Consider the following 15,611-nt stretch of genomic DNA (forward strand, 5'->3'; position numbering starts at 1 on the left):
ACAACTAAAATCTCATTTAAGGTCTGGGGATGTACCCCAATGGTACTGAACTCTTAGCATGTGCAAGGCCCTGGGTTAGATCCCTAGTACTTGAAACAAAGCAGCAGCAACAAAAACAAAAACTTTTTTAGTCATCTCAATACAAATTATTCTTACCGGCTGGAAAGGTTAGTTGACTGTTTCAGGTGAATTCTAAATCAGACAGGGTAAATCAATAAACCTCAGTGATATATCTGGTATTTTTAGTTCTTAACCTGGCATGGCAGTGTAAGAGGCCACTGGGCTCTGTTGTAAGTGCTTGTTATATCATATGAATTAGGTCATCCAAATGCAGCAAGGACTAGAGCGCTCCTCTTTTTGTATTGTGATAGCCCCATGAGGGAGGCCTGTGCTCTCTAGAGAGGTCAGACATCTCACCTTGGGTCTCATAACTGATTGATAGCTGCACCAGGATTCATGTTCACATGTAAACATTTCCAAGTAAATCCTTTATCAGTGAGCCTCACACTGAGTCCCCAGATCAGGCCTCTTCAAAAAATGGTAGCAACAGAATCAGGAGGACACAATTTTAGGTGAGTGAGGAGCTATCAGATAGTGACTCATTCAGAGATTTTGAGCCAAGTCAGAGTGTGGTGGGAGAACTGGTGATGTATCTCCCTTGAGCTTTGATCCTTCTCCCTAAAAAGGTAATTATCTTGTGAAATAGTTCTGTCCTGAAAGCGTTTTAGATGGGAGTTAGTGAAAAAGTCTGATTTTAATGCATTGTTTCAGGTTTCAGCAAGAGATCTGTTTTCTGAAAGTTTATTTGAGGTTAATTCTACCTTTGGAATAGAAATCCCAGAATGAATTTGAGATTCAGTCTCCACAGGCCAACAACTTAAGAGGCAAGGATGGAAGAGAAGGTAGTGGAAACTGAGTCTTGACTCATTAGAAACCTGTCCTAGTCTGGGCTCCCAGTAGCTTTGGAGGCTGAGTCTTAGAAACTTAGTGAGACCCTGTTTAAAAAAAAAATGTATAAAGGGCTGGTATGTAGCTCAGTGATTAAGCACCCCTGGGGACAATCCCAGATACCAAAAATAAAAAAAAAAAAGGAAAAGAAGAAAAGGGGAAAAAAAAAAAAAAAAAAAAGAAAGAAAGAAACCTGCCTTGGTAAAACATGAGCTGAGAAGCCTCTGTCAGTTCTGGTGGCAGCTTCATGGAGTTAGGATCAGCACTAACTCCATCTGGGACTTCTTGGTGGATAGAGATGTTAACAGTTAAGGAGAAAACAGGTTAATTTTGTATAGAAAGTAGAATATTCATGGGGTGAGTTTTGTTCCTTCTTTATTTGATCTGCCCTCTTGTCATTTCTTAGGAATGTTTGTATTCTTTGAGTTTGCTTATTTCCTATTTGGTATCTGAACTAAACAACTAGGAGCAGGCCTGGTCAGGAAACTGTGGGTAAGGAGGGAAGCTAAAGCTGTGTAGGCTCTACAAGCCAGTAGATTAAGGTTATTGGAAAGGGTCTTACATCAGTGCCAAGGTCTTGTTCCCTCCAAGAGTCAAGATCCCAGGCCCAGGCATTTCTTAGTCTAGGTACTTCTCTTAGCAGGCAGCTCCAGAAAGAAGACTGGGGGCTGAGTCTAGAACATCACTGCTGTCCAGAAGGTCAGGCTAGATGTGCTACCTTAGCACCATCCTGTCACCTTTCCTTTTTTTGAGACCCTCTGCTTTCCTTCTCTGTTCCTTGCTGAGTTTAGTTTTGTTTCTCCCATATGCTTCTCTCCTAAACCAGTCAGCAAACTGGCACAGAGGTTGGTAAGACAGCTGGCAGCATCAGGAATATGATACTCTTGGTACCCAGCTGACAAGTGTTATCAGCAGTTGTGGTTGTTAAAGGTCCCAGATGGAACATGAAATTAGGCAGGCAGTATCTGCTCTCTTCATGTGACCCTGTGTCTCCTGAGGGAATTGTCTTCATTCCCTGTCCTGGGTCTCTTCTACATTTCTGGGGTTTTGACTTTGAACTGATAAGGCTCCTCTATGTTTAATGACTGTCTTTGGCCGATCACAGATTTTCCTTCTGCCTCCACCTCCCTGATCATCCTCTACCCATTCTGTGACTTACCTCTGGGAAGGCTCTAGGGCTTCTCTGCCCACTTTGCTGACCAGCATGTTGGCAGTAGTTCATTGCCCTGCCAGCAACCGCTGACCACCCCACTGACTACCTCCCTGTTTTTCTCATGCCTTGTTTGTTTGTTTGTTTAATGGTCTCCCAACCATCCCCCAGATGGGTCAAGGATAAATTCTGCTTTGGGTATGAAAAGTTTGTGGCATATGGAGAATCTCTGCTATTGCCATCAGATGATTGGTTTGACTTAAGGATAAGAAAGGCAGGAGGAGTCCCTCATCACACTAAGAGCAGCTGGTCTTTATGTGTACATCTCTTTTCAGTACTTAGAATAAAGAATTTAGAATGTAGCTTCAAAGCCATTGCAAATTCTTACCTCCATCCCCAGCAGGGTCTTTCTCTTTTAGTTATTTCTCACTTTGGTATAAGAGGTGGTTAAGCATGGAATCTGGAATTAGACTCCAGGATTTTAATCCAGATTCTTCTTTTGATCTCTTATGTAACCTGGGGTGATTTGCTTTACTTTTCTGCCTACCTCCTCATCTGTAAAACTAGAAATCACAAGGTAATACCTAATTCAAAGGGTTGTTATGTGTATCAAGTATAATAATACATATAATACAAGGCAAATGAATATTAGCTATTATTGTTATTCTTGATGCCATCCTTGCTACCTAGCTACTTTATAGGTTTTTGGATGAGAGCCTGACAAGATAGAGCCAAGCAGGCTAAGGGGGCTACTAATGAGATCCCCTAAGGCATTCCCCCAGGAGTCTGAGCTCACTGGAAAGACTAGTGAGAAAAGCTCCAAGAGGAAAGGAAGCAGTGACTGTCACAGAAAAACTTGTCTTACCTTCCCTCCCCCTGGGGTAGGGATACTGAAGGACCCTTCTTTCAATACTTGACAGAAGCAGAGGGCATCCCAGAAAAAAGAAGAAAGACATTTAGTCAAGAAAATTCAGTTTGGGTTTTCTCCTTTCTCTCTGAGTCCCTGATCCCTTAGTGCTTCCTTTGCTGCATCTGTCTGGGTCGGATCAGGTCTAAAAACCTCTTGGTTAACTTTATGGCTTGTTCAACTAAACCCATTCTACAGTGACCTTTTACTGGCAGATGAAAAGCAGATGGCCTCCACCTGGTTTTGCTCAGCTTGTGACATCAAACAGTATGATACTTCCTGAAAAGGGAGGTAGGGGGATAGGGATAGGACTCGGAAGTTTGTTCAGCAGGCTTTCCTGCCTTATTAGAGAATAGCTCAGTGCTTTCTCCCCAACCCTGTGTGACAGAGCAAGGAGTAAATATGGGGTAAAGGAGGCCTATGGGAGGAAAATATCCAGAAAGGAAAGTTTCATTGCTACTCATTGTCTCACTGATGTTAAGTTTAAGAGACTAAAGGGCAGGAGGTCTGCTGTGGGTAGAGTCAGAGCTTTATCCTCAACTTAACTGCTTACAAACTTTACTTTTTTTCAGTGTTATCGAGACTTGGCTCTTGTGAGTCGTGATGGCATGAATATTGTCCTGAACAAAATCAACCAAATACTTATGGAGAAGTACCTAAAGTTGCAGGATACTTGCCGTACTCAGGTAAGAAGAAAAGAAGGATCCAGGGGTTGTGGGTGTAGCTCAGTGGTTAAGTGTGTGCTTAGTATGCACAAGGCCCTGGGTTTGGTCCCCAGCACCAAAAAAGAAAAAGAGGGATCCAGCTCAAAGACACAATCATGGGGATGAACCCTCTTACAGAGAAGGGAAGGAGGAATTGGGGTAACATACCCACTACTGTCGTGTACCTAGCTTGTGATATGTTTAAGTTAGCTCCTTTCTCAAACTCACAGTTCATGCTCTTCATATTTTTTCTTCTCTCTAGTTGGTGTGGTTGGTACGGGAACTAGTGAAGAGTGGGGTTCTGGGAGCTGATGGTGTTTGTATGACATTTATGAAGCAGATTGCAGGTGAGTTTGATGTTGAGAGCATAAAGAAAGGAGAGGAGCCCAGAGACTAAGTCTAGGCAATGATGAATTATTAAGCACCTAAGGACCCTGATTCCTGGGTTACTTAGGCTCTTTCCTTCTGATGCAGACATCTGGCTTCATGTGTTTCAGGAAGAAATTGATTGAAAAATTATAGGGGCCCTTTTGAAGCAATAAGTCTTTCTTTGTTTTCTTTCCTGGTAGAATATTTGGCTTATTTTAACCAGGCTTCTTTCTGGGTTTTTGTGGCATACTGAATTAGGAAGGAATGGGAAGAAAAGTAAGGAGAAATAATTTGTCCCTATGTTGTTACGCTTTCAGAAACCTAGACATCTTCCCTGGCTCCACCCCTACATTCTGAACAATTGCTCTCTAATAATTATGAGAACTGATTGGGACCAGTCTGAGGGACAAAGATATTACAGAACAGACCCTGACATTTTGTTTCATTATCATTTTGGCATTGGTGACATCTGTCTGAGCCACTGAATATGAAAGAGGCCTGCCTGAGTTACCTTTTTTACCCTCAAGATTGTGTGTTTGTTTAAGTCACCTTCCTGTTTTACCTTATTACTTACCCACTGCTGCTTGGCCTTCTCTTTAGGATTTTATGTAACACCAATGCCCCTGTTTTGATGTGTTTGAACCATAATCTGTGTGATGTGCTATTATGTGAACATTGATATTTTTAATTGGGACTTAGGGCAAGGTATAGCAGTGTGGTGCTGGTTATTTTTATCCTTTCTCCAGCACTTTCTTCCCTATTTGGCACTCCCAGCTCCCACTTACTCTCCTAAGACTTTGGGCTGGCATTGGTGCGTATTCATTTTGCCCCAGGAAGTTTCATAACAAGAACTGAAGACTGCTACCTGGAAACAAGAAGCCTATGTCCTGTTGTGAGCTTGAGCACAGGACTCGGGACAGCCAGATGCTGGGCTGCAGTGTTGCCAGCCACTTGCACTTCTCAGTCCCTATCTGAGACATCATCCTTTCTTTTCAACTGTGGGATTCCTTTTCAAGGGCCAGCTTGTTCCCATTCCAGTTTCCAGTCTGGAAAAGCAGAAGCTCTTGTATCTAGAAATATTCAGAATATTCCCTTCTCTTCTTTTCTCCCTGGAAGCAAAGAGGGAAACTTTTAAAAGTCTGATGGAAGAGAAGACAATTTATCCTAATACTCAGGATAGCAGTGATGGAATAACAGGATAGACCAGCAAGATGAATGAAGAGATAGATTAGCTGAGATGCTAATCAGAGCTACTATATTCTGATTCTTTTTTCTTCCCTCCCTGCCCCCCTTTAAAATCAGGTGGAGATGTTACAGCCAAAAATATCTGGTTGGCAGAAAGTGTGCTGGATATCCTGACGGAGCAGAGGTAGAGTCCATCATGAAGGGTGGGGCAAGATATGACCATAAGGTGTATAATTGTGAGAAGTGGAGAAGAAAGGATTGTGTGGCCCCAGAACACTTAAGGTTAGAGAGGAGGAGGCCAGGATCAGGTGGGGGAGGCAACCATATTGATGGCAAGTGAAGGAATTAATGCTATAGTATGGCCCAAGGGATGAAGGAGTGGGAAAGAAGGGCCTTGTTTTCTGAGCCCAGGAAAAACCAGTTTCATCTGATAAGGGTTTATTTTTGATCCAGACCTCTTTGGAATGTTTATCTTTGGAGGGGAGGTAGGGGAAGAATGAGCTCAGCAGAATAGGGCTCACCAACCACCCAGTCCTAGTAGGTACCTCTTCTCCCCTCCAAACCTCTCAGTCAAACATAATGCTGTTTTTGAAGTGTTGCAGGGGTCAGCAGGGCTAGAGAGGTAATAGAGATCCTGATCCCCCAGATAGGACTTGGAGGCGCCAGTGGTGGAGAGAGGCATATAGGGCTTTCTGGCTGATTCTTTCCCTTCCTCATCAAACTAAAGGGCCAGAAATTTTATGAAGATTATTCCATTTCTGAGTTTGTTTGGGGATGAGGTCTTCCCCTTTGGTATTGTAGCCCCAGTCTTCATTTTGCTTAACTTTAGAGTCTCTCTGGATAAGGATACCATAGTGATAAGATTCTTGAGAGTGCTGAGAGTGTCCGTATTGTCTACATTTTCAAAGAATGGACCTCCTCCCATAATTCACACTTGTGACAGCCACACTGCCAAGCCTGAGAGCCACACAGGCCTGCTTTGCAGTGCCACCTAGTGCCTGGCACAGATGTGCAGCTGCACTGGACCTGGCAACATGGCACTGGCATGAGCAAGATCCTAGCAGTTTCTTACCAGGTTTCTGCTGCTCTTAGATATCAGTATTTCTTTACTGTCCTGTAGAAGGCCTCACTTGCATACCTCTTTTTCTTTTTCATGCCATTCTACAATTCAGATATGTAAATCTTTCCTGTTAGCAATCTTCTTAAAAAGTGATTTTTCTCATTTTATTCCTAATTCCAGGTATATTTTGTCCCCATGCCTTAAAACTGAATTTCCCATATAGGTGTCAAATAACAGCTTGATTAATTGCCTACCCTTTCCCTACCCTCCAAAAACTTACATCTTTTGGTGAAAGTGAGTATTTCAAAGTTTAAACTGTCCTTTTCCATATCTTCCCTCTCACCCCCTTCCAAATGTTTTTAGGGCTATAGAGGTAAAAGGTAGCTGGGGGCAGGACTCATGCCCTTGGCTAGTGTTTTTTTTGTTGTTGTTTGTTTGGTTGGTTTTTTTTTTTTTTTTTTTTTTTTTTTCTCCTCTCTGAAAGGAAAATGCCAGATTCTTTTAATTAGGTGACTTGAGCACTTTTCCGGAATCAGGATGTTGCCTGGTTGGATTAATTAAACTCCCTGTCTTGTTCCTCCAGTTCCTGCCTTCCAGCGGGGGTGCCAAAGCCATTACAGACCTTTGCTTGGGGGATATTACTCCACAGGACTAGCATGTGGAAACAGCATTAGAGATTTTAGGAATCTTCCCACTGTGTTTTTGTCTCTACCTCTTTTAAAGCGGTAGAGAACAAATAATTCTTTCATTACCCTGTTTTCCCCAGGGAAATCTAAGAACTCCTGGGAAAATGAGCTTTGCCATCCAGAATCAGGTTCTTTTTTTCAGACTGTGATTTAGAACAGGTGACTCATTGTCTCAGGGTGGGGTCTGTGGGAAGAGAGTCGGGGAAAAGTTTGTGGCATGGTAGACTGCTAATGACAAACCTGATAGAAGGGCTAGCACGGTGTGTTCTGAAAACTCCAGCTCCTGAAAGGGTTTTGGAAATCTCCAGAGGTTCCTGCACTACACTTAGGATCTATTGACTTAACAATACTTTTCCCCATAGATGAACTGAGGAGAAACTGGTTCAACCCTGTCCCTAGTACCTCACACATTGCTTGGCACATGATGGGCACTCAGTAAATGTTTGAATAAGTGAGTCAATGAACAGAATTATTTTATTGGCAGCTACATAAGTAGTTACATGGTAAGAAAAGTTTTTTTCCCATTTGGCTCCTATTTTTATTGGTTTCCAAATAGAGAAAATTATTAAGTTGTCTTTCTGTTAGCTGGTTGAGTTTTGAGATAGAGAATAATAGCCTAAGCAAGCAAGCAAAAAAAAAAAAAAAAAAAACAAAGAACCTCCTCCTAGTGTCTTACCGTCAAACATTACTGAGTCACTGAAGCCAAGTTTAGGCGGGTGATCTGGGAGCATGCATAGGTCTGTAGACAGAGTATAGGTGCAGTGTCTCTCCTCCCTGCAGAGAATGGGTACTGAAGAGCAGCATCCTCATTGCCATGGCTGTTTACACATATCTCCGCCTCATTGTTGACCACCATGGGACTGCCCAGCTCCAAGCCCTGCGGCAGAAGGAGGTGGACTTCTGCATCTCACTGCTTCGGGAGCGGGTGAGGAAGTAGGATAAGATCAGTAGGGGGAAATGAGATCCTTGATGGGATGCCCTTATCGGTTTCATGTTCCAGGACTGGAGATTCCTTTTCAGATGTGGAAGTGGTTCAAAATCTAGTGTTTTTCATTGTACTTAGATAAGGGTAGAAGGAGGGAGAAACATTGTGGAATGACCCTAGTTCCTAGAAATACTAACATTACTGGTCACTGTGTCAGACACTGATGTACAACAGACACGAACTGTTCTTGTATACCCACTTAAGCTGTTCTTGTCATCCTATCACCTACCCAAATAATTGCCCCGTTCGTGTGGTATTATGAATTGTCTACTGTCAGATCTCCCAAGAGAAAGAGATCTTAGAATTATGTTAATATGATGGCTATTGACCACATTTGGTAATTTAAATTAATTAATATCAGATTTAAAAGTTTCTGAATTACATTAGCCACGTGTTGCTAATGGGTATTGTTTGGACTGCATAAATGTAGGTCATTTCCTTTACCACAAATGGTTCTGTTGGACAGGAATTTTGGAGTAGGTGTTTGGGACTTCACTTGCCTGTCTCATATTTTTAGAATCTGAGTTTCCCTGAACTAAAGCAAAACAGTTCTGGGTGGAGAGGGGAGTAGATGTAATATGAAAGCCAGCAGGGCTTCAGCACTTCCCAGTAACTTCATCCTTGGTATCAGTCCCCAGCTTCCAACTCTTTTCCCTAAACAGCTAGGAACCAATCCCTTGATTCTAGAAGAAATCATATAGTCCCTTCAGCCTTCTTCCCTTCCCTCCCTAGAACATGCTGTTCCTTTGTCCTCCCTCCAAAAGGTAAACAACCCATGTTTTTATTCTCTTTCCTGTACCCACTTCCCTCGCCTCCCCATATCAAGTTCATGGAATGTTTGATGATTGGCCGGGACCTTGTAAGACTACTTCAGAATGTTGCTAGGATACCAGAATTTGAACTGCTTTGGAAAGATATTATCCATAACCCTCAGGCCTTGAGTCCTCAGTTTACAGGTAAGTAAGCCCCTGGGCATCCTGTCCTTGAGAAGCGGCAGGTTAGCACATATGTCCTATATGAATTGAGAGGGCAGAGGTTAATGGGTAGGACAACCTTTGGCAATCAGATACAGGAAGCTTGGGACAGGGTAGGTTTTGCCAGGTACAGCTGGATATTGGAATGGCAGAAGTACAGAACAATTCATGTGGTTCCTAGACAGTCCCTACTTGGCAACTTTAGCTGTCATTACTTCTAAGAAAATAGTGAGACCAAGAACTATGATCTTCTTCCTCTCTTGGAAGCTCCTTGGCTCAGTAGATGAGCTAATGACCAGTCTTGGGCTTCACTGAGTCTGGCAGAGAGTCAGCAGAAGAGCTGGAATTAGTCCTGTAAGAGATGGAAGCAGTCTGGCCTCTAATTCCAAGGATCCAACTTGGCCAAAATCATATGTAGGGGAGAGAGGGTCTCTGTGTTCCTTCCCCTGACATGGTCCTTTTAATGTTCCTTTCCCTCTCCCAGAGTCTTGGTATGGTCCGAACAGTGACTCTACAGCTTTGCTCCCTAGCCTACCTCTAACACACTTGCATGCACACACACAGAGCACTCTTTTCCAGGATCTGAGAAGTGGGGAAAGTGCTGGTGCTACCTGATAATGTACTACCCTTACATCAAGCACGTATCAGGTTACTTTGAGTGTCTCTTCTATATTAGGCACACATATTTTAATGCATTTAACCCTCAGAACAACACTGTATGATGGGTATTTTACTTCCCCCCAACACACACAGATAAAGAAACTGAGGTTCAAAAAAAAAAAAAAACTGAACTGGGCATGGTGGTACATGCCTGTAATCTCAGTGACTCAGAAGGCTGAAGCAGGAGTATCAAAAGTTGGAGGCCAGCCTGGACAACTTAGCAAGACTCTGTCTCAAAAGGAAAAGGGCTGTGGATGTAGATCAGGAGTAGAGCACCCCTAGGTACTCTACCCCAGAATCACCCCTTCAAAAAAAAAAAAAAGGAAAGAAAAAAAGAAAGAAAGAAAAATTGAGATTCAGAGAGATTAATGTGCTCAAGTGTAAGTGATAGGCAGGATTTGAATCCAGGTCATCCTGACTCCAGAGCCGTGGTTATGCCACTATATCACATTGATTCAAGGATCTAATGGTGGAATCTTCAGGAGCAGCAAGACAGGCTAGGGCTTCCCATATTTTTCCCTTAACTTTCTCACCTGTTGCCAACTGCAGTAATGGGACTAAGGGACTCCGTAAGACCAGCAAAGGAAGGGAATTAATGTAATAGGGATGTAGTTGGTTGGGACAGAACATACAGATGCTGGTTAGAATCCTCATGTGTATCTTTGCTTGGACTTACCTCATGAACAAGACCACTGGCCATCAGTACATGACCCAGCTTCCCCACCTGCTTTCCATTTCTTCTGGTCCTCAGGTTTCTCTCTTTTCTCTTCCCTAACACAAATGGCTCAGGTATCCTACAGCTTCTTCAGTCAAGAACATCCCGAAAATTCCTAGCATGTCGTCTAACCCCAGACATGGAAACTAAACTCCTCTTCATGACATCCCGGGTGAGCTTGCCTATTGCAACAGGAAGAGGAATTACAGGTGTTCATTGGGCTTCCTGCTTCTGTCTGCAGATCTGTTACTACTAAGTACTGATCCACAGAGTGATAGCTAAGTGGGTATCCCTATCCACATGGCTACTGGCTTCTTTTCTTTGTTCATTCCGTGCCTGTACATTGTGCATAGTGCTAAGAAATGGGGATATAGGGTTGAAAAAGAGATGCAGTTCCAGCTCTTATGAAGCTTTCAGTCTATCTAAAGTAGGCATTATGCCAAAAATTGTATGCAAATATTATTTACAAATGTGAGCTGTGCTATTAAAGGGTAGAGTGAGATTTTTCATTCTGTCTGTGGTACTTTCAGGGGAACCATGAGCTTTCAGGACAGCTGTGACCTTTTGGTGTCCAAATATGGCTGAACGATGGTAAAATTGCTTGAGGAACATGTTATAGATGGAACTCTCTGGGTTCCACTCCCCCAGAGAATCTGATTGAGGAATTTGTTTTTAGCAAACTTCTCAAGCAGTTCCTTTGCAGATAGCCTGGCATTAAAGAACCACTGCCCTGGCCAACTTTTGGATCCCCAAGTCATCTAGGAGATACCTGTGGTGTGATAGCCACTAGCCATGGGCTGCAGTTTAAATTTAAGTTAGTTAAAATTTAGCATCTTGGTGGCAGTAGCTACATCCGAACTGCTCATGGCTACCATCGTTACAGGAAATTTTGTTGGGAATTGTGGTCTGAATGCATCTTTTTGTTTACCTTTCTGCTATTTTTATTTCTGACAGGGGAATGGAAGAGGAAAACAGATCCTCCTCCTTTTTTAGTGTTGCTAATTGTAACCTATTTGGGTCTATCTAGTGAAATATTGCTGCAAAAATTTTTAGAGTCCGTACCTTAGATAATGGTCCTGTTAGGTTGCTTAGGGGCAGGAAACACTCAATACTGAATGGTGAACAGGTTCAGCTCTTGCTTTCAAGAACATTCCTTGCTGTTCAGTAGGCACAGGAAAAAAGAAAAGATTATAGTAGGACCAGATATTTAGTGACCAGTACAAGAGTAAGGAGCCAAAAGTACACCACAGTTGTTGTTGGGGGTAAATGTGGCATCAGGTCAGTGATGACAATGAATGCACCCTTGATGTGAAAAGCAGCCTAGAAAGATAGAGCATTTTTAACTACACGAAAATATCCCAAAAGGAAAGGAGATTTGCAAGACAGTGTGAGCTAATGAGTAAGTTGTGGAAAGAAATAGAGGTCGAGGTTAAACGTAGAGTTTAATGGTACTCATAGATTCCACCCTGCCTTCCAAGTTTCTTTTTCCAACTTTTCCCTCCCCAGGTGCGGTTTGGTCAACAAAAGAGATACCAAGATTGGTTCCAGCGCCAGTATTTGTCAACCCCAGACAGTCAGTCTCTGCGCTGTGACCTCATTCGCTATATCTGTGGGGTCGTCCACCCTTCTAATGAAGTGCTGAGTTCTGACATCTTGCCTCGATGGGCCATCATTGGTTGGCTCCTGACAACATGCACGGTAGGGGGCTGGACCACAGGGTAGAGGATGTTGGGTAGTGAAGGTTACCTCTCCCATCATGTCTTCTGTATTTCCATGCTTCTTGCTGACTCCAGGGCCATTTGGCCCCTAAGGGCCCTTTTTTCACTGTTGTCTTTCAAATGTTTCAGGCTCTTACTCCACTACCTTTGTGTCTCAAGAAATTTTCTTAGACTCGTTATTTCTCATCTGGGTTGGGGATTGAATAGGTCCATCTGTCTCTTTATTACCAACCCCCAAAAGCCTGTATTTCTAAAGCATCCTTGCCTTTTTCCTTTGAGCTTCTAGATACCACATATAGTTATTTCTCTGAATTGTTCCTTTTTCAAAGTTCTAGGGTTTGCATTCTTTAGATCCTAACCTCCATGCCTTTGGGCATCAGCTTAAGATAAAGGAACCATTTCCCAGCATTTTCCTTCCTGTGCCTGGGCGGTAAACTATCCAATCTCTGATATCTTCTGACAGAGTTTCCCCTCCCCTCTCTGACTGGATCCTTGGAATGTACTGATTCAAATATGACAAGAGACTATTTATTCCTGGAGGGTCTTTTCCTCAGAAATGTGTCTGGGGAGCCCACCAAGGGCAGCCCAGGGGCTAGTCTGAGTGTTGCCTTGACTCAGAAATAATTAGTGAACTCCTACTCAGGTGTTCTCCCTTAGGGAAGCAGGGGTATGTACTACTGGGTATATGAAGATCCTAGGCCAGTCCCATCCCCTTGGTTGATAAGACCCCAGGGTTCTCATACTCACACATAACACAGACTCAGATCTGTGGGGTTCCACTATATTTCACTGGAAACTGAATTTCATAGATGGAGCAGCAAAGTAAGCCCTGGAATCTGCCCTGGGCTTCTGAAGGGAAGGGAGCTGGTTGATGAAACTAGCCCTTTATTTTTGTCCTTCTCTTTTCCAGTCAAATGTTGCTGCCTCTAATGCCAAGCTGGCTTTGTTTTACGACTGGCTGTTCTTTAGTCCAGACAAGGATAGCATTATGAACATAGGTATGTGGCCCAGACCAGGCAGCACTGCCTTCCCATCCCCCAGGTCCCCACTGCCTTGTCCTAGTGACAGTAGCCATAAATCTTAGGGCAGCATGGAGTAGAGGCAGCTTATCTGGGAGCAGTTCCGTTGTTCCTCATCAGTTCTCCCTTGACCTAGAAGGAAAATTGCTTTGATGAGGCTAAGCAATCAGCCCCGCTCCACTTTTCCCCAAAGCCTTATCCCTGGGCTCTGGGTGGGGAGGGCCTAGGCAGAGGAAAAGACTATGCCAGGTCCTGCTTTTCCTCTCCTGCCTCCATTCTTCAGGCTGTATGCTAAAGACAAGAAGGGAGAATGAAGGCTAAGAGAAATTTCGGGGACTGGTTGCTTTTGGAGTTGCCCAGTAGAAATGAGGGAAATAGACATAGCACTCCCCAGAGCCATTCAATACCTGTTGACATCCCGTTTTGTGGAGGTGGAAACAGAAAGTCTGATGTGGGGGGATCCTTTAATTCCACATTCTCTAGAGCCAGCCATCCTGGTAATGCATCACTCCATGAAGCCCCATCCAGCCATCACTGCCACACTCCTGGACTTCATGTGCCGTGTAAGTGCCATACCCCCATCACCCCTCAGTTCCTTGATTCAGAGTTAGATCTATCTCTGCTAGTCTTCCACTAATTGGGTCTTCCCTGTCCCCCTTGTCTGGAGCAGAAGTGGTCATGAGTTTATCCCCCAACTCAGTGAATGCTTCCCTTTCATATTACCTCTGTTCCCAGTTGGATCAGCCCTTGTTTCCATGGAGTTTCTCAGTTGTAAGATGATAACTTAAGGTAGAATCTAGTCACTTTGAGGAGCAGCTGGATCCAGTAAGTGTGTCCCAACTTCCTAACCTGAAATGGTCAGAAATGCTCCATTCCTCTGCTGCCATACTACCCTAGTGTTCCCTGACCAAAACCAAAGCAGTTTTTTAGATCTAGTTCAGTAGAACACTCTATATAGAGTCCTGTGCTATTCTCCCCTCTTCTTCTTCCCTTCCAGATCATTCCCAACTTCTATCCACCTTTGGAAGGCCATGTGCGGCAGGGTGTCTTTTCTTCCCTCAACCACATTGTGGAGAAACGGGTCTTGGCGTAAGGAGTTTATATGTAGGGAGGGTGGAAGTAAGGGGGTTCTCCCACTTTTCATTAGATCCAGCCGCCTCTTGGATAAGTCACATCCAGATATTGCCATAACACTGCTGACCCTTTCCTTTGGCAGGTATAACAAGTACTGTTTCCCCCTTTCCCCAACTACAGAGCATATGTCCTGTTAACTCTTAGAGTAATTTTTCTCCTGCCATTATATTATAAAGGGCTTCAAATGCCTTCCTTTTCCCTGTTAACCCCTTGGAAGGATCTGAAGATGGCCCAGTCTTACTGATTGGGCTTAGACTTCACTCTTTATCTCCATGTTGAGTCAGAAATTAGGAACTCTGATGTCGACCTTCATTTGTGTTTCCTATTAGACACTTGGCTCCCCTGTTTGACAACCCTAAATTGGATAAAGAACTACGGGCCATGCTGAGAGAGAAATTTCCTGAGTTCTGCAGCTCACCCTCCCCACCTGTGGAAGGTATGGTAACTGTTAGAAGAGGGATGAAGCCATCCAAGGTGCAGAATAGAGCCCTGTTTGTGATGTCCCTGGGGAGTTCTCCCCCTCTGAACACTAGCTCAGTTTTCCTTCCCCACTTCCTCTTTTTACTCATTTTTGTGTTGTCTCCCTTTCTTCTCTCTCTATTCATCTAATCTTAATTGATTTTCCCCTCATCTTTCTTGCTTTCTTAACTCTTTTATCCCTTATTAATATCATAGTAGTAAGTAGAAGACTTTCATGGAATGTTTGTTATCTCACTTTACCCATCCCTTCTCTCTTCCAAGCCCTCCACCCTGTCCCCTGATGAAATGTTGTTACAGTAGGTCTCAAATCTTGCCTCTGATCCCAGTCTGCCATTTCCCTGCCATCCATCCCCCACATACGTTTTTGTCTTGGGATAAGGGTTTAAGCTGGTTTTAAATTAAAGAGTACAAGAGATTGTCTCCACATTCATCCTGACCTAAGCACAGAAAATTCATGTCCTGTGTTGTTCCTGTTCCTGGCACTATCTCCCTACAGGTTATAGAAAGTTGTAAGGACAAGAGATTTGTCCTTCCAGGGTCAGTATTCCATGTAGACATAAACTCTGTATTCTCTCACTTACACTCCAGTCTCCCTATCCCAGAAGCATGGGACATACTGGAGACCATCCGGTACTTTTCTCTTTTTACTCCCAAGTCAAAATTGAGGAGCCAGTTTCCATGGAGATGGATAACCATATGTCGGATAAGGATGAGAGTTGCTATGACAATGCTGAGGCAGCCTTCAGTGACGATGAGGAGGATCTCAACAGCAAAGGTGAGGCTGGTAGCAAGGGGTTGTTTAGGACTGTGACAGCCCTGGGAGAACCATCTTACAGGAGCAGCTTGTCTGCAGTCTTTCTATCCTATCATCTCTGTTCACCTGAGTCAGTTTTGTTAATAGCATTATTGAATGAGAC

General features: G+C 43.5%; 1 protein-coding gene across 2 annotated transcripts in view; it reads left to right on the top strand.

Annotated features, from left to right (window-relative positions):
- INTS3 (integrator complex subunit 3) overlaps positions 1-15,611 on the top strand; it is a 39,572-nt gene that overhangs the window by 13,918 nt on the left and 10,043 nt on the right. For both annotated transcript variants that reach the window (XM_079117841.1, XM_079117842.1), the window contains exons 4-15: positions 3,578-3,691; positions 3,972-4,056; positions 5,381-5,447; positions 7,790-7,934; positions 8,821-8,950; positions 10,418-10,515; positions 11,850-12,041; positions 12,972-13,059; positions 13,564-13,643; positions 14,078-14,169; positions 14,544-14,650; positions 15,350-15,469. In XM_079117841.1, the coding sequence (XP_078973967.1) occupies positions 3,578-3,691; positions 3,972-4,056; positions 5,381-5,447; positions 7,790-7,934; positions 8,821-8,950; positions 10,418-10,515; positions 11,850-12,041; positions 12,972-13,059; positions 13,564-13,643; positions 14,078-14,169; positions 14,544-14,650; positions 15,350-15,469 (1,318 nt within the window). The remainder of the gene's footprint in view (positions 1-3,577; positions 3,692-3,971; positions 4,057-5,380; positions 5,448-7,789; positions 7,935-8,820; positions 8,951-10,417; positions 10,516-11,849; positions 12,042-12,971; positions 13,060-13,563; positions 13,644-14,077; positions 14,170-14,543; positions 14,651-15,349; positions 15,470-15,611) is intronic.

Source organism: Sciurus vulgaris (genome assembly GCF_902686455.1).
Source record: "Sciurus vulgaris genome assembly, chromosome: 1".
NCBI lineage: Eukaryota > Metazoa > Chordata > Mammalia > Rodentia > Sciuridae > Sciurus > Sciurus vulgaris.